Source organism: Bos javanicus, chromosome 1 (genome assembly GCF_032452875.1).
Source record: "Bos javanicus breed banteng chromosome 1, ARS-OSU_banteng_1.0, whole genome shotgun sequence".
NCBI classification, from domain to species: Eukaryota; Metazoa; Chordata; class Mammalia; order Artiodactyla; family Bovidae; genus Bos; species Bos javanicus.
The window spans coordinates 107,525,336-107,547,225 of record NC_083868.1 but is presented as its reverse complement, the minus strand read 5'-3'; the positions used below and the strand labels follow the sequence as shown (position 1 = coordinate 107,547,225).

Genomic DNA, 21,890 nt, shown 5'->3' with positions numbered 1-21,890 from the left:
GCAAGAATGGTTGGAGGATTAATCATAACAGCTACTATTTATTGCAGATTTACATTACCATAGGGCAGGTACTACTACTAAGCAATTTACATAAGTTTTCTCAATGAATCCTCCAACATCAAGTGGGAGCCCTTTCTTCTGGACTGGGAAGGGTTTTCCAAGCACAGAGCCAGCGGATACTTCAGATGGACTGCACTATTGACTGAACTATGTAACACTTAGGTTCCAAACTCAAAAAGATGAATCATATGCTTTCTATAAAATTTTCAGAACTCTCAGACCTATATAGAAAAATAAGCAAAGCTCATAGTAAGTAGTTTCCAGAAAAGCTAGTATGTTAACTGAAAAAATGTAAATATTTCATCTCACTGGTAATCAAAGAAATTAAAAAGGATAGCCCCTTTTTTCCCCATCGAATTAAAACAATAGCATTTTTTTAAGTGAAAATACTCAGTGTTAGCCAGGATATAGTGAAAGCTGCACCCTTTCACGTTGCTGGTGGGCATGTAAATTGGAACAGATTTCCTCTCGAGCAATGTGACAAAATGTGTCAAGCGCCTCAACAAATGTTCACACTCAGCTGATCTGGTAATTCCACTTCCAGGAACTTATCCTGAGGAAATAATCAGACATGTGGGCAAGGACTGATATAAAAATGCTAACTTCTATGTCATTTTTAATTGGATACAACCCAAATGGGTAACAATAGAAGATAACTCCAGAGGATAGAATGGCATGCAGCCATTTACAATGGTATCTTTAAAGGATTTTGAATGAATGAGGGCAGTTCTCAAAGTATAATAAACAATGTGATCTCAATTTTAGAAAAAAGGGAAAAATACACACATAAGATTAGAAAAAAACTAAAAGGAACTATACCAGAATGTTAGCAGCGATCTGTGTCTCAGTGGTGGGATTATGGTGACTTTTATATTCCTCATACTTTTCTTTTTTAATTTGTTATTTTATTTATTTGTTTCTTTGTGGCTGTTTCGGGTCTTCATTGCTTCATGGGCTTTTCTCTAGTTGTGGCAAGTGTGGGGCTACTCCTCATTTTGGTGCCCAGGCTTCTCATTACGGTTGCTTCTTCTGTTGCAGAGCACAGGCTCTAGGGCACACAGGCTTCAGTAGCTGCCTTTCCAGAGCTCTAGGGCACAGGCTCAGTCGTCGTGTTGCTTGGGCTTAGTTGCCCTGTGGCATGTGGGGTCTTCCTAGATCGGGGATCAAACCTATGTCCTTCGTTGGCAGGTGGATTCTTTGCCACTGAGCCACCAGGGAAGCCCCTGTACTTTTCTTGATCCAGAGAGAGAAGAGGATAAGGGGGGGACATTTGTGTATTACAAAATAGTCCTCTTTATGTTCTTAAATTTTATTTGTTTTTTTAATTGGTGAAAAGTTGCTTTACGTTTTGTGTTGGTTTCTGCCCTACAACAACATGCTGCTGCTGCTAAGTCGCTTCAGTCATGTCCGACTCTGTGCGACCCCATAGACGGCAGCGCACCAGGCTCCCCCGTCCTTGGGATTCTCCAGGCAAGAACACTGGAGTGGGGTGCCATTTCCTTTCCAACGCATGAAAGTGAAAAGTGAGAGTCACGTCGCTCAGTTGTGTCCTCAGCGACCCCGTGGACTGCCGCCTTCCAGGCTCCTCCGTCCATGGGATTTTCCAGGCAAGAGTACTGGAGTGGGTTGCCATTGCCTTCTCCAACAACAATGTAATCAGTCTATATATATATATATAGCCTCCAGTATATATATATATATATATATATCCCTTCCCTCCTGAACCTCCCTCCCCTCCCCGATGCCACCCATCTAGGTTATCACAGAGTGCCTGCCTGGGCTCCCTGTGTTATTTAGCAACTTTCCACTACTTTACACATGATCGTATATATGTGTGTGTGTGTATACATACATACATATATATATATATATATATATATCAATGCTACTTCCTCAATTCATCCCACCCTCATCTTCCCCTACTGTGTCCACAAGTGTGTTCTCTACTAGGTTTATCAGTAACATTTATCTAGATTCCATATATATGCATTAATATACAACACTTGTTTTTCTGACTTACTTCACTCCGTATAAGAGGTTCTGGGTTCATCCACCTCACTGCAACTGACTCAAATTTGTTCCTTTTTGTGGCTGAGTAATATTTCTTTGTATAAATGTACTACAAGTTCTTTATCCATTCATAAAACAGACCTCTTTAAACTGTTATTAAGTATTCTGGTATTAAAATTGTAATTAACATGAATAAGAATATTTTTAAGACCTTCTCTACTATCTATCAGGAGAAGGCAATGGCAGCCCACTCCAGTACTCTTGCCTGGAAAATCCCGCGGGCGGAGGAGCCTGGTAGGCTGCAGTCCATGGGGCTGCTAACAGTCGGACATGACTGAGCGACTTCACTTTCACTTTTCACTTTCATGCATTGGAGAAGGAAGTGGCAACCCACTCCTGTGTTCTTGCCTGAAGAATCCCAGGAACGGGGGAGCCTGATGGGCTGCTGTCTATGGGGTCGCACAGAGTTGAACACAACTGAAGTGACTTAGCAGCTGCTATCTATCGCTTTAACATACCAAGTAAATCAGGACAGACATGGAATTAAGGGTATGTTAACACCTTTACACCCGGGATAGGTGTTTTTTTTAAAGAAAACCTCTTCCAGACCCCAGGATAATGTTGGACAATATTGGTCATTAACACTCATGTTATGATCTACTGATTTTATATTTGGATATTTCATTCCACTCAACAGTTTTCTGACTGTAGAGGACATTGAGTAATAATCTCTCTTGTCTGTTACATGGATTCAGAAATAAGTTCTCTGACTATGTTAAATCTGCGGAGCAGATTTTGGGATTTTGAAATGAATTTGTTTTAAGTAAAGATGTCAAGTGTGGTTCTATTTTGGCAGGACCATCACCAGTAAGTACCAGCCCTGCATATTTGGAAGGGTGGGTTGCTTTAACTAAGGTTTCCAAAAATACAGTTGCAAGTGGTTAGTGAAATTAAGAGCATTCTTTACTTCCCTTTACAACCTTGTGGTTACCTTCTCAGGGCTCAGTGCTATGCTAGCCCAGTAATCAAATGAGATCAGCATCACATCTGTAACTGTACAGAAGCAGTCTTTTACCTTGTGGCTGTGTAACACACACACACACACACACTCTATAGCTGCTAGTATGACACAGTTCCTTGGATACGTGACAAAATAGGAAGATACCTGAGTAGATGGATAGATTTAAATATAATTGCTAAATATGAAAGTTGAAAGAATGGTTATAGTGTCCAAGAATTTTTAAATGTTAGAAAAAGGAAAATAAAGAGCTTTCCTTGAACTAGAAGGAAAGCCTATTGAAACTAAATATCCGGTGCTAGAGACTAGGAGTGTGTATTTTACACTTGATCTTAGCCAGACGGCTCAGAAGCGATGGGAATGTGCACTTTTAAGTCTCTGCAGGAAATCCTGGTGCAGACTGTTGAAGCTAACGCTGTCTTAGCGGGGCTGCGCTGTCGGATATTTTATTCTGAGCTTCCAATATGGTATCTGCTAGAGCCACCTGTGGCTCTGGAGCTCTTGAAATGTAGTAGTAAGACTGGAGAAACTGAATTTTTTATTTGAATTAATTTTAAATTTGAATGTAAATAGCTACATGTGACTAGTAACTACCATGTTAGACAGCCTCCTTAGCCTATAGTATATTGCCCTTCACTTGGGAATGAAATGAAGCCCTTTTTCAGCCTGTCCTTACGGTAGGTTGTACATTTCATTACTGTGACAGTGATGCTCAGATGGTGGATCAGAGCTTCCGCTGTAACTTGTGGGTACTGGAGGCAGCAAATGTGGCTCCAGAACCACCTCCTGGGAGAATCAGGGTGATGGGGTATTCTGTGACCACACCCCATCACCTGAGCTGTGTTGTGTAATATAATTTGGTCAGCATCGTCTTCAGCTCCCTGCTCAAAACTTAAAATGGTGCTTCTCACAGACCCCTCACCCCACAAAAACAGAAAACCTAAGTCTCATTCTCACCCCAGAATATCCAACTCATTATATTTGTTTTTTGTGGGTTTATTTTTAACTAAGGAAATCATGTCTAATCTCCTCTCCTGTTGTTTAAAGGGTTTAGAAGTTCAGCATGGTGAGTTTTTATGGGACTTTTATGGGAAGCCAAGTGTTGTAAACATATCCAAATTATCCCAGTAGTGTAGTTTACCAAATTCTGTTCCTATGCACATGGACCTGACTTCCCTTCAAAATATGAAACAGATGGGTCCAGTGAGAATCCTCCAGCTATTCCAAGCACTGTGTTAGGATTGCTCACATTCTAAACCCGGTGAGATCAGGATATTGAACAAAAACAAATGTCCCCATCAAGACTGTAAGCTGGGCGGGGGCAGAGGCTCTGTCTATCCATCCTGAGCCCTGCTTCCAGCGTCACAGTATGGCTTCTGCCTCTCATAGAGGCTTGGTGCCTGTCAGTTGAATGAATTGATGTTCTTGCCAAAGAGAAAGTGGACTGAAAGGGACCATGTAAAGAAGGCAAAAGACATGAGCCCTCATTTAAGATAAAAGCGATTTGATTTAGGACAAAGTGCTTGTCCTCCATGCCTTTACTCTTTTACTCTTGTCATATCTAGCAGGTAAGAAGAAAGATGAAAGCACCAAATAATCTACAGGTGACTCTTTAACAAGGGGTTAGGGGTGTCGACCCTCAGTACAGTAGAGAATCTGCCTGTAACTTAAAGTCAGCCATGCCTGTGTGTGGTTCACAGATTCAACCAGTCATGGATGTACTATAGTATTTACTATTGAAAAAAGTCTTCTTTCAAACCCATGTTGTTCAAGAGTCAGCTGTAGTTCCATCCTGATGACAACCATTTAGTACCATGAGGGTGATTTCCTAGACTAGTGATCATAATGGGCTCTGAAGAACTGAAATTAACTCACAGACTTGGAGTCAGGAATGATGGGTTGCATTTCAGCTCTTATTAATTCAAATGCTCTTGTGCTGTGGCCTGTTTTATTTTATTTTTGTCTAATATTACAGTTCTAAGAGACCTAGAAGTTAGATTGCCTCTGGTTGTGATGTATCTGCCTGCTTATCGGCATGTTTTATTTTCCTGAAATTTTAGGCACAGAAAAATGAGAGGGAATCTATCCGACAGAAGTTGGCACTGGGAAGCTTCTTTGATGATGGCCCAGGAATTTATACCAGCTGTAGCAAAAGTGGGAAGCCAAGCCTTTCCTCCCGGTGAGTGTTGTTTTGAGTTGATTTTTTTCATATATACCTAATGGATTTTGTCATCTGACTGTATGTTTAATGAGATATCCTTTAAATCCTTGAGTATTTTTCCCCCATAATACTACCACCTTTATTTGTGTGCTAGACAGATCCCTCCCCACCTGTTTGTTAGGTTGGTCTTTTGGGTTTTAGTTTTGGGGATTTGGGGCCCATTTGCCCAGCCATTGGGGTCAGATTTCTATATTTCATTTTTAGACACAATACTGATTTCACTTTGTGATGGGGAAATAAAGCTACACTCTTAAGCAAGCCAACCGATATTTGGAACATTGTGGCAGACCACCAGATTTGCCATTAAGCAATCCCAAAACATCCAGACTCACCCCTCTGATACATTTGATAACAATGAATACTGGTAACTGAGAAATACAATTCCCACTTTGATCATTGAATATTTACTGCAAGCTTAACCTGTCTTTTTTTTTTAATCTTGATTTCAGGGTATCATTGATTATTTGCATAGCTTCTAATTCCAATGAAAATATGTTAAAATTATAATTCTACCTAGAAAATAGGACTGTAGACCAGAGCTTCTCAAACTTTAATGTGCAAGTTGTGTCACTTGGGGATTTTGTTAAAATGCTGATTCTGATTCAGTAGGTCTGGGGGTTGCTTAAGATTCTGTATTTCTTACAAGCTCCCAGCTGATGTTCCTCTGCCAGTCCATAGGTCACACTTTGTTTGAGGGGGTATAGACAGTTTGCAAAATTAACTGTTACGAGTACAGGTATTCCAGGTGGTGAAAGCGCGTAGAACACTGTTTTTGAAAGATGGTAGTAACTGAAGATGCATCAGCATTCTCTTGATCCCTCTTCAGATATCTGTTTCTTGTCAAAATATCTGTCTCTTCCTTTGGACTCTCTTAAGAGCAAATATCGCCTGTATAAATACTAGATATACTTACCATGATAAACCAAGTATGGGAGACAAATGATAGCATTCGTGCATTTGTTCAACCAGTGAACTGGTTTCCACTCTTTGCTTCGTATGAGGTCCAGTATTAGACACTTTGGTATCTATTTTATCTGGCTTTCAGTAAGCCTCATACTTCTGTCTGATCCTTACAGATTTACCTAAATCAGCACAAATCAGAAAGCACACATATGTGCATATAAGGAGTTACTGCCAGTGGGTTAGAGCCTGGAGTCAGGAGCTGAGACCTGGCCACGCAGTGTTCAGGCATGTCCTCCTCGGTGGGCGTGGGGCCAGCACAGGCTCAGAGGATTCCCTCCATCTCTTCATATGTCATTTCAGAGCTGGAAGCCTTTGCCTTTGCTGTTGAAGCACCTCTTTCTCCTCCCAGTGGGAAGTGGCAGGAGGACTCTGGCCTAGGAACCTGGACACCTGAGGGTTCATCCTAGTCAGCTTAAGTCTGAGACTTGAACAATGTACTTAGTTTTACCATACCTCAGTTTCCTCAATTGTGTAAAATGAGGAGAGTAGACCCATAGATAGTCTTCTAGATCTCTGTTACTACTCTCTCTCCAAAGCCCCAAAAACTTTTCTTTTAGAAATCCCATCTCTTTGCTTGGCCATGTCATATCCATCTGGTCCAAATGGGAAGTCTGGGTTTCAGAATCAAAGTATGTGTGTGTGTGTGTGTGTGTGTGTGTGTGTGTGTGTGTGTTACATGGCTTTAAAAGTAAAGTAGAATTAACTACAGAGTGTATAATAACAACACAAAAGTAACAGTCCTTGGTCCTATCCCTCTCTATCCTATCTCACTCTCCAGAAATAATAGTGTTTAACTCCTTAGCTATTGCTGCTGGTGTTTATGTCTTTGAATAAAATGCTGATCTTCTTAGCTTTTCTTTTAAACCATCTTTTGACCACCAAATAACAGAAAGCGTGGGTTTAACTCTCTGTTACAGCCCTCCCACAGACATATCTATATATCCCCCCATCCTCCCCGTGTAATTATTTCAGAATTTGGGGTAAAATAATTGTTTGATTTTACATTATTAAGATCATATATTATTCACCTTGAACCATGTAGTAAGCTATGATTACTTGAGAAATTTTATTGTTTATTCTGAAATTTTAATTGCCCCTTTTTTCCCTTTGCCAGTCCATAGTTGGAGTTCTCTATTACATTCCACTGTGTGAATGTATCCCAATTCATAGAGCCACTCTTCTGATGAAAGGCATTGGCTTGTTTCAAAGGTTGTTCCAAAGGTTTTGCTCTTGTAAATAGTGCTGCTTCTAAACATCCTTGTACATGTCTTCTGCTGTCCGTGTGCAAGTTTCTCTTGGTGCATTCCTAGGAGTGGAATTCCTAGGAAAATACATGAATGTTCCTACTTAGAAAATAATGCCAAAACTGTTCTCCAAAACAATTGCACAAGTTACACTCCTACCAGCAATAGCTCAAAGCTCTTATAGATCCATAGCCTTTCTAACACTCAATATTGCCAATTTCTTTTATATTTTTTAACTGCATATGTATTAAATGGTATTTCATTGTGCTTATTAACTCTCTTTGTTTCCCTTTATGTGGTGTATCTATTTGGACCTTATTCAAATTTCTGTTGGATTCTTTATTCTGTTTTCATTGTACATAATATTGGAATGAGCTGTTTCTCACCTGTATAACCCTCTGGGCCTGGTGCCTACTTGTATGTTTGATTTAACTGCTTCCGTTTTTTAAGTGATTTTAAGATTGTACCTACTTTTTATTTCTTAAGTCAGTTCTGGTAAGTTGTATTTTTTAAGAAGTTATCCATTTTGTTTATGTTTTCAAATTTTTTCACATCATACTTTCTCATTTCACTAAAGGTATTAATTTTAGTTAAATTGTTCAAAATGTTTTCTTCTGATTTCTGTAGGCCCACGATTTTTCTTCTGAGTTTATTTTTTGTTTGTTTGTTTTCATTTCTGTTAATAATTAGGTATAAAACTCTAAGAACTGTTAGCTCCAAGTCCTAACACTACCCTCTGGTTAGGGCCTGTTAGCCATATACTGATTCCTCAGAGAGACATGCCTTGATCACCCAGTTGAAAAGTCAACACCCAGCCTCTTACCCTGATTCGTTTTTCTTTGGGACCCTTATCGTTACCTGACATTGTATTAAATATACTTTTAACTTGTTCTTTGTCTTTCTCTAGTACTAAAATATTCACCTCAAGAGAGCAGATCTTTGTTTTGTTCACCATCATAACTATTAGATAGCGTCTAATAGTCAGTCACTGAATAGTTACTCAATTAATGAATGATGAACTTCACCTTGGGCTTCCCAGGTGGCGCTAGTGGTAAAGAACCTGCCTGCCAGTGCAGGAGATGAAAGAGACACCGGTTCCATCCCTGAGTCAGGAAGATCCCCTGGAGAAGGAAATGGCAACCCACACCAGTGTTTTCACCCTGGAGAATCCCATAGGAGCCTGGCAGGCTACAGTCCACAGGGTCGCAAAGAGATGGACACAACTGAAGTGACCTAGCACGCATGCACAAACTTCAGTTTAGAATGGTCAGGTGAAAACATAACTATTTTGTTAGGATGAATCCAATTTAAAGTATCTAAATCTCTTTTCTCTTGGACTGTAAGTTACCCAGAGACAACCTCTCCAACTTTGTCCTGAGGAATTTTAAGCCTGGCTGCTAGTGTAAGACTCGAGCAGGCTAATGGTTGACGATTCATCATGTACTTAATTCCCATGATTTCAATAAGGCCTTTCATTGCCACCTCAGCTGTGCCTGAGGGAGCCCCAGCCTGGAACTCCTCTCATTCAGCCTCTCTAGGTAGTACGCTTTCTCATTCTGCCAGACCATAGGTAGACAGGGCAAGTTAGAAGGTCTAGATTTTTCTTTCAATTGCTTAATCAATCTTCCTCCACGTACAGTCTACCCCACTCTCCCAGCTTCAGATGTACCTGAGCATTTCCAGGATCCTGCAGTGAAAATGCACGTGCTTCTCCCACCAGCCTCCCCTGCAGGCATCTAGCAAATTGAAATAAAGTCAGATACCGCTCATCCATCTGTGTTTTGTTTTTTTCCTAACTCTCTTGTGTGCCATTGTCTCCTTTTCCATTTTCTTTGTCCCTGTAGGTTTATACCTTCTTCCTTCCTTTCATATTATTTTAGTAGGATTTCAGAAGCAAGAGTAAATAAATACCTGTGTTCCATATGCCATTTGTAACTGGATGTCTCATAAAGATTTTCATTATTTTTTGAAGATATTTTTTTTAATCTGGACCATTTTTAAAGGTTTTATTTAATTTGTTACAATATTGTTTCTGTTTTGTGTTTTGGTTTTTTGGCCATGAGGCGTGTGGGATCTCCCTGACCAGGAATCTAACTTGCCCCCTGACCCATTGGAAGGCGAAGTCTTAACCTACAGGACTGCCAGGGAAGTCCCAAAAGGTTTTCACTATTTTTAATAGAAGAAATATCTTTGCAGATAAAATCATGTGCCGAAACCATGTATGTAAAACAAAGCTGACCTCTGGTTCAGGAGGACTGAAGGAGAGGGGTTGGGAGAACCCTGCCCAGAATATGCCTCCCCCACCACTTCCGTTTAGTGCCCCTCCATTCCACCCTCACTGCTCCTCACCACCCCTCCCCTGTAAACCCTCAGAGCCCACCTGACACTATTATAGCAGAGCATCATTTGAGAATCAGTGAGTCATCCACGCCCTTTGGAGACACAGCTCTCTAAACACATATGTACTTCACAGGAGCTCAGAACAAGCTACCCTTGTTGACTCGCCATAAGGAAGATTATTTATATCCTGTTCTTTCAGATGTTTTCATCCTCGGATGAGATCATCCTCTCCGAGAACACGATGACTTTTTGGATGATGGTTAATAATGATACTTAATGTTTCTAAGAAATATCACTTTATCCCTGTAAATTTTAAGTCTGCAAAGACTGACTGCCATTCCCTTTGTTCAGTAATAATGTAGGAGAAAAGCCTGAGGAGATGTTCAGTTGCAATTGTGTAACCCATATTCTTCATCCCTATTAGAATTCATGTTCTAATGTATTACAGTGCCTGAAGTTCTTCATTAAGCTGGAAATACCTTACCTCTTCCTTACAGAAGTACTTAAGGGATGTTAGAACTCTGAGGTCTCGATGTGGCACTCCAAAATGCGCCTAAGCACACGTGCTGAAGTAGTTAAATAATCAAAACCAGGTAAATATTAGATGAATTTACTACTTTAAGGAGCTCAGTACTCAATTTTAAATGAGACTGAGGACTTAAAACTAATTGACCAAGCAACAGGTTTGGAAGTGCTAAGCTTTCTTTTAAGGCAGGGCTTACCTGGTTAAGTAGGATCCTTTGGCAAAATAATAGAGTTCTAATTATGCATTTTAAAGGGTGTGTGATTACCTGTAAAAATTAACTTCATACGCGTTATGTGAGAAATTGTGAAGTGGCATGAAGGTCCCTTGGGAAGACGTGCTTATTAAGCTGCTACTGCAAATGTAAGTTCTTCTCAGTTGGCCTTTGGGTTTCAGCCCCACTGAATTTTTCTAATTGGTGCTATCTCCTAAAGCACTTTTTAAAAGAATGACAAGTTATTAAATGTAAGCTAGACTTACTATAATCCCATAAAGACATTTCATGCCCAATACTGCAGCAAAAGAATTTTTGATATTGCTTCATAACTCAAGTAATTAAATTTGACTTATACTGAAATGTGGCAAGTACAGGAAGTGCCATATTTTTCTTCCAAATTTGCTAATCCACACATAATCAGCCTTTTCAAATGGAGATCGTATGACCTTTGTCGGTTTTTTCTATTTAAAAATGCTTCAGCTAAAAGCTTAAAAGGAAATGAGGAAAATGAATTACCTATTTTTGAAATAAGCTTTCTAAGAAATTACTCATGTTCTCAAAAAATATTCATTTTCTCTTATGACTAGTATAATACTTTGCTATAAAATTTTTCTCATTGACCAAATTAATTTTGAATCAGCATTATATTTTGGATTCTTAGTTTACATAGCTTAATGTTATTAATATCAAAGGAATGGAAACTGGCTTGGCTGCTATGAAAATACAAGACAAAGTGGTCATTAGTAATAGACATCTAGGAAATCTTTCATCTTTCAAACAGGACAACCTGTTTGGACATTTTAGAGAAAGCTATTTCTGCCTTTTCCATTCTCCTTTTCTCAGAGTAAACACAAAATAAACCTGACCCCCACTCTTATTCTTCCCTTACCCTAGATTTTATTTGTTGTTGTTTAGTAGTTAAGCCATCTCCAGCTCATGGGCTATAGTCCACTAGACTCCTCTGTCCATGGAATTTCTCAGGCAAAAATAGTAGAGTGGATTGCCATTTCCTTCTCCAGGGGATCTTCCCAATCTGTGGGGATCCAATCCAAGGCTCCTGTATTGGCAGGTGGATTCTTTACCACTGAGCCAACAGGGAAGCCCAGATTTTATTTACATGCATATAAATATAAATGCAATTTAATACAGTCTATTTCATAAAATATGCAATGGGATGTTGTAACCTAGAAAAGGTTATATACCCCTCTCTCCATGCAGCGTGAAGATTATGAAAAACTGAAGTTCCCCAGAGAGTTTTTTAGATGCTGGTTTGAATAATGATTACTGTTTGCTTGTCTCAGCCATTCCAACATCCCCAAATCAAAATGCATTTCTTTCTTGTTCTTACAGGTTTATTGGTGAATGACTGAGACAAGACCAATAAAATTAACCCACCACCTCCTTTTGTGTTTGGGCTGGGTGGCGGGGAGGGGGAGTAGGGAGGCACTATATAGCCCAGAGAGTTGTATTAGTAGGACAGATAACAGTGACCTAGAGCACCTTTCAGAGAAGGCAATGGCAGCCCACTCCAGTACTCTTGCCTGGAAAATCCCATGGACGGAGGAGCCTGGAAGGCTGCAGTCCATGGGGTCGCTGAGGGTTGGACACGACTGAGCGACTTCACTTTCACTTTTTCACTTCCATGCATTGGAGAAGGAAATGGCAACCCACTCCAGTGTTCTTGCCTGGAGAATCCCAGGGACGGGGGAGCCTGGTGGGCTTCCGTCTATGGGGTCGCACAGAGTCAGACATGACTGAAGTGACTTAGCAGCAGCAGCGGCAGAGCACCTTTAAAGAAACTGGATTCATAGGAGCTTTGAATGTGAGGAACTGAGAATCTGAATGTATAATATGCCATGGAATCACAGGTCAAAGCAGCATCATTTTGCCAGTAAAGTAAATCATCCTTTGGTCTCTGACAGTAATAATGTTTGCATAAATTCCTAGAAATAAGCACAGTGGTCATATATACCCAGTGTGGGTGAGAAGAGGTTGTCCTGTTTTAATGCAGTGAAATAGGTACATACTCCAGCAACCTATTTAAAATGTGTGACATATCTTTTAAACTTCATATTAATCTCACACAAGCGCACTATTAATTTGCATAGAATATCCTTCATATGAGTAATTCCAAGGTACATGCCATTGCAAATGATAGTTTACAAATTCTTTTTTTTAATATACTATTTGAAATGTCATCAGGTACTCTGCAGAAAACTCTTACTATTTTTTATGCCCTCCTCCAAGAATTACCTCCAGTATTCTAAAATATTACACAATTTTAAAAGTAAAGGAAATTTTGAAGAGGATCTTTTAAGGACTAATACTATTAAAATGGCAAAACAAATTTAATTATGTAAGCAATTCTTCTCTTTTACAAACCTGAAAGGACAGCAAATTGATATTTGTGAAATTTTCTTTGTCTAATAAATAGCCTCACTTTACGGTAATGCCAATGACCCCAGTTTAATTAGGTGCAATTAATTTTGTGCAAGTGAAATTTGACATCTTGCTAGAGGCATAACTAGCTGTACTCTGTCTTATGAATTTTATTATTATCACCAGTGAGAATTCAATTGTCAGAGCTACTGCAGAAGGGTGGGAGATGAGGAGAAAAAGGCCACAGGGCTGGCATTTTATATTTAAAAATGGTTCCAGTGGACAGCCAAATGTTTAATTAAAAGAACTTGTAGAAATGATTTTTCATTGGCACATCATCTTTGACAAGTTATCATGACTTTATTATTGCCGTTTGCACTCCCTACAGACAGTGGTCCCTCCCGTGTGCCTGGACACACACAGCTTATATGAGGACCGGATTCTTTGAGACTTTACGTAAGCACTCGCTGCTACGAGAAAAAAGCCTTACTGACTGCAAGTGAGCTCTGTCATCTGGAGGTTTAACACAATCCTTTTGTTTGATTTTGTTATCAAATTTTTTGTGCCCCTCAGATCATTCTCATTCAGATTGTTGTTGTTATTCAGTTGCTAAGTCATGTCTGACCCTTTGCGACCTCTTGGTCTAGAGAGAGCCATACTCCTCTGTCTTTCACTCTCTCCTGGAGTTTGCTCAGATTCATGTCCAGTGAGTCGGTGATGCCATCCAACCATTTCATCCTCTGCTGCCCCCTTCTCCTTTTGCCTTCAATCTTTCCCAGCATCAGTCTTTTCCAGGGAGTCGGCTCTTCACATCAGGTAGCCAAGATATTGGAGCTTCAGCTTCAGCAACAGTCCTCCCAGTGAATATTTGGGGTTGATTTCCTTTAGGATTGCCTGGTTTGATCTCTCTGCTGTCCAAGGGACTCTCAAGAGTCTTCTGTAGCACCACAGTTCGAAAGCATCAGTTCTTCAGCACTCAGCCTTCTTTATGATCCAACTCTCATATCCTGGACTACTGGAAAAACCATAGCTCAATCAGGTTATCACATGCATTAAAAACCCATGCAAGATATTTCAGAAAATCACTGTCAGTTAAATGGTGACACATGCCACCTTAACACATAGAATTTTATTTTTTTTGTTAATCAGGGCAGCGGGGGAGCTGTGCCATGTACATGTGGAATCTTAGTTTCCAAGGATCAAACTTGTGTCCCTTGCAGTGGAAGCTCAGAACCCTGACCACTGGATTTTCAGGGAATTCCAGAATTTTTGTTTTATTGAAAAGCTCTTTTGGGTTTATTTGGATATACATTTTTGTTGTATGTGTCTTTTGTGCATACAAAAAAATAAGAAAAAGGGAAATCGGTTAAAGTAGTCCTACACCCTTTTCACATTCACAATTCAATTCTCCTTTAACCAGTTTCCCTTGGAGTTGTCCATCTTTCCCCACAGTGTCACCCCTTGTGCCATCAGGAGGTGCTGCATATCACCTTCCAAGCCACACCCCCATTCTGCATGTTTCCATCAGAAGGCATGGATAGCCAACTTCCAGAGCCTACCTCCTTCTCATCGGTCCTCATATGGTTTGTTGGCTGATGGGGCTACTGCTCAGTAGAACAGTTATGCTGCCAGCTATGTGGGTGACTGAGATCGTGAGACATATCTGGACTTTAAAAGATGGCCAAAGATGAATAACCATGTGTCACAGAATTAGCACAATTCAGTAAATCTACTGCATTCTCCTAATGACTGAATGGAATCAGATGCTGCTGCTGCTGCTGCTGCTGCTACTAAGTTGCTTCCATTGTATCTGACTCTGTGCAACCCCATAGATGGCAGCCCACCAGGCTCCACCATCTCTGGGATTCTCCAGGCAAGAACACTGGAGTGGGTTGCCATTTCTTTCTCCAATGCATGAAAGTGAAAAGTGAAAGTGAAGTTGCCCAGTCATGTCTTCACGACCCCATGGAATCAGATGACCACATATTAAATCATGAAACAGAAAGTCTCTGAGATAAAGCTTACTATGGGACCAAGCCTAAATGGTAACCCCAATGTTTTTTAAAACATAAACATAAAAAGTGGTGAAAGCAGTAATTCAGTGTTCAAGAGAGTAAAAGAATTTGTAGTTAAAATCTGCACCACATCCAATGATACCAGTCGAAAACATCCACAAGCACTGAGTCTTCAACTGCCCTATCTTTAACCTAACCTCACAGACCTTAGGGCTTCCCAGGTGGCTCAATGGTAAAGAATTCACCTGCCAAGCAGGAGATGAGGGTTCAATCCCTGGGTCGGGAATATCCCCTGGAGAAGAAATGGCTAACCCACTGCAGTATTCTTGCCTGGGATGACTCATGGACAGAGGAGCCTTTCGGGCTACAGTCCATGGGGTTGCAGATTGTTGGACGTGACTAAGCAGCTAAACTGCAGCAGCAGCACAGGCCTTATCACAGGTCTGGAAGGGGTATGAGCTGAACTTCAGCTCTAGCAGCTGAAAATCATCAGCGGGTCAGGCAGATACAAGTTTAAACTCCACCTGGGCTGAGCAGAATCAATAAGCAGGCTGGCTTTAAAAATACAGTGAGGGACTTCCCTGGCAGTCCTGTGGTTAAGACTCCATGCTTCAACTCCAGGGGATATTCCACTTCAGGAGATGTGGGTTTGATCCCTGGTCAGCGAACTAAGATCCCACATGCTGTGTGGCAGAGCCAAAAAAAAAATTTTTTTTAAGGCAAAGTTCAAAAAAAAAAGAAAAAAATACAAACGGTGAAATGTATATCCATTGCTTTAAGAGGCTGTTATCTGTGCAGATACAAAAAGGAGAAGGAGGTTAAGCCTAGGCTGGGGAGGGATGACAACAGTTGAATCAAAGAGTCCATCCACGGAAATGTCCATTTGCAAGAAAATATGTTTCTCACTGCCCTCAAAGAGGATCTTCCACCGCCCCCACCCCAGCTCCCTGCCAGAAACAAAAGCCACCCTGACTCATGCATGAGTCATGGTCTCTGCATAGATACCATCTGAGTCACACACACAGTGGTCCTCTTCCAGCTGTCAAATATTTAATCCTACTCACCTTTCTCCAACAAACAAGTGCTAATCAACTCGCCCATTTTCTCTCCTTTTCCTTTTTTAATTCCTGCTAAATGCCCACACATAGCAACTTCAGTTCAGTTCAGTCGCTCAGTCATGTCTGATTCTTTGCGTCCCCATGAACGGCAGCATGCCAGGCCTCCCTGTCCATCACCAACTCCCAGAGTCCACAAACCCATGTCCATCAAGTCAGTGATGCCAGCCAACCATCTCATCCTCTGTCGTCCCTTTCTCCTCCTGCCCTCAATCTTTCCCAGCATCAGGGTCTTTTCAAATGAGTCAGCTCTTCACATCAGGTGGCCAAAGTATTGGAGTTTCAGCTTCAACATCAGTCCTACCAATAAACACCCAGGGCTGATCTCCTTTAGGATGGACAGTTGGATCTCTTTGTCGTCCAAGGGATTCTCAAGAGTCTTCTCCAATACCACAGTTCAAAAGCATCAATTCTTCTGCACTCAGCTTTCTTTATAGTCCAACTTTCACATCCATACATGACTACTGCAAAAACCATAGCCTTGACTAGATGGACCTTTGTTGACAAAGTAATGTCTCTGCTTTTCGATATGCTGTCTAGGTTGGTCATAACTTTCCTTCCAAGGAGTAAGCGTCTTTTAATTTCATGGCTGCAATCACCATCTGCAGTGATGTTGAAGCCCCCAAAAAATAAAGTCAGCCACTGTTTCCACTGTTTCCCCATCTGTTTGCCAAGAAGTTATGGGACCGGATGCCATGATCTTAGTTTTCTGAATGTTGAGCTTTAAGTCAACTTTTCCACTCTATCAAGAGGCTCTTTAGTTCTTCTTCGCTTTCTGCCATAAAGGTGGTGTCATCTGCATATCTGAGATTATTGATATTTCTCCTGGAAATCTTGATTCCAGCTTGTGCTTCCTCCAGCCCAGCATTTTTCATGATGTACTCTGCATGATGTAAATAAGCAGGGTGACAATATACAGGCTTGACGTACACCTTTTCCTATTTGGAACCAGTCTGTTGTTCCAGGTCCGGTTCTAACTGTTGCTTCCTAACCTGCATGCAAGTTTCTCAAGAGGCAGGTCAGGTGGTCTGGTATTCCCATCTCTTTCAGAATTTTCCACAGTTTATTGTCATCCACACAGTCAAAGGCTTTGGCATAGTCAATAAAGCAGAAATAGATATTTTTCTGGAACTCTCTTACTTTTTCGATGATCCAGCGGATGTTGGCAATTTAGAGGCACTCAAAAGAGAGAAGTTAAAAGTCAGCTGAATTTCTTCCGTCAAAAAATATCTAGGTGTATTTCCTGCCACTTTTTCTGTTCATGTATCTCCACATTTTTGTTTACAGAGTTGGAATCATACTATACCTATTGTTTTAGAGTTTGGTTTTTCTTTTTGACTTAACAATACATCAAGATCATTTGCCCATTTCATAACTGTTTTTACCAGCCACAGAATGGCCAATCATGTATTTCACCATAATATACTTATATCTCTTATCGTTAGACATTGAAGTTGTTTCCGGTTTTTTGTTTTTTGTTTTGCTTTTATTTTTTCATCTTCTCTTTTATTCTTCCATTCATGAATTTATTCTAGCCTTGTTAAAGTGCCTGGCACCACACTCTCTTACAATAAAATGCCAGCTTTGTGACCTTGTATAATTTAATCTGTGAGCCTTGATTTTCTTATATGTAAAGTGGAGTTCATCATACTTGTTTTATGTGTATCTGAGAATTAGAGATAATATTTATTAAGTGCCTACGACATAGTAGATGCTCAAAAGTGGTAACTTTGTATTTGAGGATGTAGATGACTTAGAAATCATTTGGCTTTAATTAAGATGAAAGTGTACCACATTTGGCACTTAGGAGAGATGACTGTTTTATTCCATCATTATTGCAGTATCAGAAGAGGTCTCATTCTGGTCTTCAATTCATGCAGAAAATATTTCTGGTGAAAATGCATTTTTTAACATTAAGACCCTATAATTCCAAATTTAATTACATGTAAGTGGTCATTAGTGAAGGGACTAGATACTGATGTGGAATTAGAACCAGCAGCTGTCTGAGGAATGCAGGTATTTATGGCTCCCTGAAGAATCAGGCTAGGCTCCAGAGGCTGGCACTTCACCAGAGAAAAGCTGGTGAGTGCTAGTCCACCCCTAGCCTCTTAAGTAGTGAGAAGACTCTGTGGAGTTGGATGCCCACCAGCTCTCATGTGAACACATACAGATGGAGGGTCCAGAACTAACGAGCCTTAGAAAAGAGAGCAGACAAAAGGTCTGCCCGAAACTGGGAGAAGAAAACCCAGAGAGGGCCGTCCACACTCTCCCACCCTCGGAGCTGCTTTCCTCTGCTTTTGCTGAAGAAGCCGGAAGCCTGAGTCCTGTAAGATGTGGGGTCAGGACAGGACATGAAGAGACATGATGGCCCCTGACCCCAGTCCCGTCTCTAGCACACAGTTTGAAACAACCCTTAACTTCGCTGACACATAACTGCTGGAGGGTTGGCTTTCCATCCCTCTCTGCATTTTCTCACCCCACCTCCAGTGGCCAGACGGCCTTTCTTCTGCAGTTGGCTCCCTGCTCATTCGCTCTTCTTGGTTAACACCTTACTTGCTAATTAACGTTCAGGTTAAGTGAAAGTGTTTCTTTTCTCATATGTAGGATAAGGAGTGTCTAGTAAGTGTTTGTTTTTCAGTTTTGTCCCAGTGCTTTATATATTCCACATTTCTGTTTGTATATTGTGATTTAATGATCCAAGCATTTGGTACCTGTTCAAAGACCTGGTTTCTCTTCCTAGATCAACTACCTCCATGATCCACTTAATTCAGGGGTTGTGAACTATAATATGCCTGCATGGGCCAGGAAGAAGCTTGAAGGAATGAGGTTGCCCAGATAAAAGGCAATAGGTGGGACTGTAGGGAACTAGAAGGCCTGTGTCCTGGCCTGAGGAGGTGTGGGGAAGGGAGGAATGGGGGGGATCTTAGGCTCAGCACTGGCTGACCAGTGCTGTGGGGTTTTCAGAGATGTTCTTGCCTGATCACCGAATGAATGAATGAATAGTTAAACATCCCCTTTTTTCCTAATATACTTGTAAGCATCACTGTGTGTGTGATGTTATATGTTAGACCAGCAGTATTTGAACCTGTTGTAGGAATATCACTCTTTTTAAAAAGTCAGCTTAACTCAGCCATTAAGGAGGAATGAAATGTTATCACTTGCCGCAACATGGATGGACTTGGAGCGCATTAGATTCAGTGAAATTGTCAGACAGAGGAAGATGAATACTGTATGATATCACTTACATGTGGAATCTTACCAAATACAGCAAACTAGTGAATATGACAAAAATGAAACAGACTCACGGTTATAGAGAACAAACTAGTGGTTACCACATTGGGCACCTTGGAGAGATGGCTGTGGGGAGGGGGAAGAGGGAGAAGCATCGAGGGGGAGGGGAGTAAGAAATACAAACTATTAGGTGTAAAATAAGCTACAAGGATGTAGTACATGACGGGAAATAGAGCCAATATTTTTATAGTAACTGTAAGAGGAGTATAACCTTTAAAAATTGTCAATCACTATATTGTACACCTGTATCATATAATATTGTACAGCAACTATACTTCAATTTTAAATTTTTAAATTTCTTAAAAGTCAAATGATCACCCCATGCATTACACAGTCTTTAGCAAAAGGAAGTTAACACAGTCCCACTAAAGTAAAATAAGAAATAGTGTATTTTCACAATAACAAACATTGGGAAACAGAAACTTTGCCTTTCCTTTTCTGAATAGTAATTCTGTAAATCTCATGGTAAATGTCAATATGAAACAGTCAGTAGGGAAAAGAAGAGTGAAGAGCAAGGTTTGGGAAATGGGAAAGGTATTTCACAATTTTTTTCTGTTTTTTTGGTCATGCTGCATGGCATGCAGAATGCTAGTTCTCAGTTCAGTCGCTCAGTCCTGTCCGACTCTTTGCAAAACCATGGACTGCAGCACACCAGGCTTCCCTGTCCATCACCAACTCCTGGAACTTGCTCAAACTCATGTCCATCGAGTCAGTGATGCCATCCAACCATCTCATCCTCTGTCATCCCCCTTCTCCTCCTGCCCTCAATCTTTCCCAGCATTAGGGTCTTTTCAAATGAATCAGTTCTTCGAATCAGGTGGCCAAAGTATTGGAGTTTCAGCATCCGTCCTTCCAATGAATATTCAGGACTGATTTCCTTTAGGACGGACTGGTTGGATCTCCTTGCTGTCTAAGGGACTCTCAAGAGTCTTCTCCAACACCACAGTTCAAAAGCATCAAGTTCCCAGACCAGAGATCAAACCCATGCCATCTGCAGTGGAAGTTCTGAGTCTTAACCACTGGACCTCCAGGGAAGTCCTCAGCAGCGCTTCATTTTAACCCACCTCAGTGCATCCTATATAGACACCATCATACACCCCATGTATCTAGAACTTACCCAGACCTCAGGTGTTCCCACATTCCTTCTTCATGACAAATTCTTAGAAAAATGAAATGTGTTTACAGCTACCCTTGGTTAATTACAGCATACATTTTATATTCCATCTCCTTTGAAATTCTCATAAAACAGCAAATATAGAAAAACTTTATGTAGAAAGCCTTTGAATAATGCATCAAAGATCCATTAAAATAAATAAAGGTATATTTTAACAGCCCAGCCACAGACTAGTTGGGAATACTGAGTAATGAGTAACAGCAGAGCCAGAGGCTCTCACAACCACAGTGATTTTGGACAGAAGATAGCAATGCATGTTTGAAATGCCTAGGCGTTTTCAAGTTCCCTTTTACTCTGTTTCTTAAGGAAACCATACAGTTGCCTTGAAATTATAGGCAACTTCAGGACTAATACATGGGCTTCCCTGGTGGCTCAGCCATAAAGAATCTGCATGCCAATGCAGGAGACTCGGGTTTGCTCCCTGGGTCAGGAAGCTCCCTGGAGAAGGGAATGACAACCTGCTCCAGTATTCGTGCTTGGGAAATCTCATGGACAGAGGAGCATGGTGGGCTGCAGACAATGGGGTCACAAAAGAGTCAGACACGATTTAGTAACTAAACAAAAAACAACAACAGGAGGTATATGCGCTTAAAGTTATATTGCCATCACAGGCAAGACTTGATAAATCCACACCTGAGATTAAGTGCAGTATGGGGGAAAGGCCACTGGAGGTACAGCCTGTAGTCTTGCTTTGTAACCTTTCACCAGTTATCTGCTGCCACAGTGATGATATATAATAAAAAACCCACCCACATCAGTGGCATCAGATGATAAGCATTGATTTCTACTGCTGGTCAGACCTGGGTTCACATGGGGCTTCCTCCTGGTCTGTGGTCAGCTATGGGTTGGCAAGGTGCTCTACTGCTCTTCACAGCTCTCTCAGGTGCCTGGGGCCTTAGCTGGGACAATTGCCACTTGAGCTCTGTGCTACAAAGCCTGTCTTCTGCCAGCAGGCCGAGCCGGACCTGGGCATTGGCAGCTTCCCTGCAGGGGGAGACTCAGAACTCTAACGCCATCACTTCCTCTGCACTCTTTTGGCCATGGCAGATCAGGAGGGCATCCCAGGGATCAGGAGATAGACTCTACCTCTGGATGGAGAAGCCACAATCTTATTACAGAGGGAGCAGACAGAGGGAAGAGAAGAATTGTGACATTTTAACAATCAGGCTGTTACAGATCAGGGGCAAGATATCTGAGTTCTTTAAGTAACCCCTGTCTTGTCCATTCCTGGAGAGGGAAATGGCAACCCACTGCAGTATTCTTGCCTGGAAGATCTCATGGACAGAGGAGCCTGGCAGGCTGCAGTCCATAGGGTCACAA

The 21,890-nt window shown here is 41.1% G+C and overlaps 1 protein-coding gene across 6 annotated transcripts in view; it reads left to right on the top strand.

Annotated features, from left to right (window-relative positions):
• Positions 1-21,890, top strand: part of SCHIP1 (schwannomin interacting protein 1) — a 180,131-nt gene that overhangs the window by 140,964 nt on the left and 17,277 nt on the right. For 5 of the 6 annotated variants that reach the window (XM_061417359.1, XM_061417351.1, XM_061417345.1 and 2 more), the window contains one exon: positions 5,149-5,267. In XM_061417359.1, the coding sequence (XP_061273343.1) occupies positions 5,149-5,267 (119 nt within the window). Of the gene's footprint in view, positions 1-5,148; positions 5,272-21,890 lie in introns of those variants that run through there. The other variant, XM_061417386.1, reaches the window with a different exon arrangement.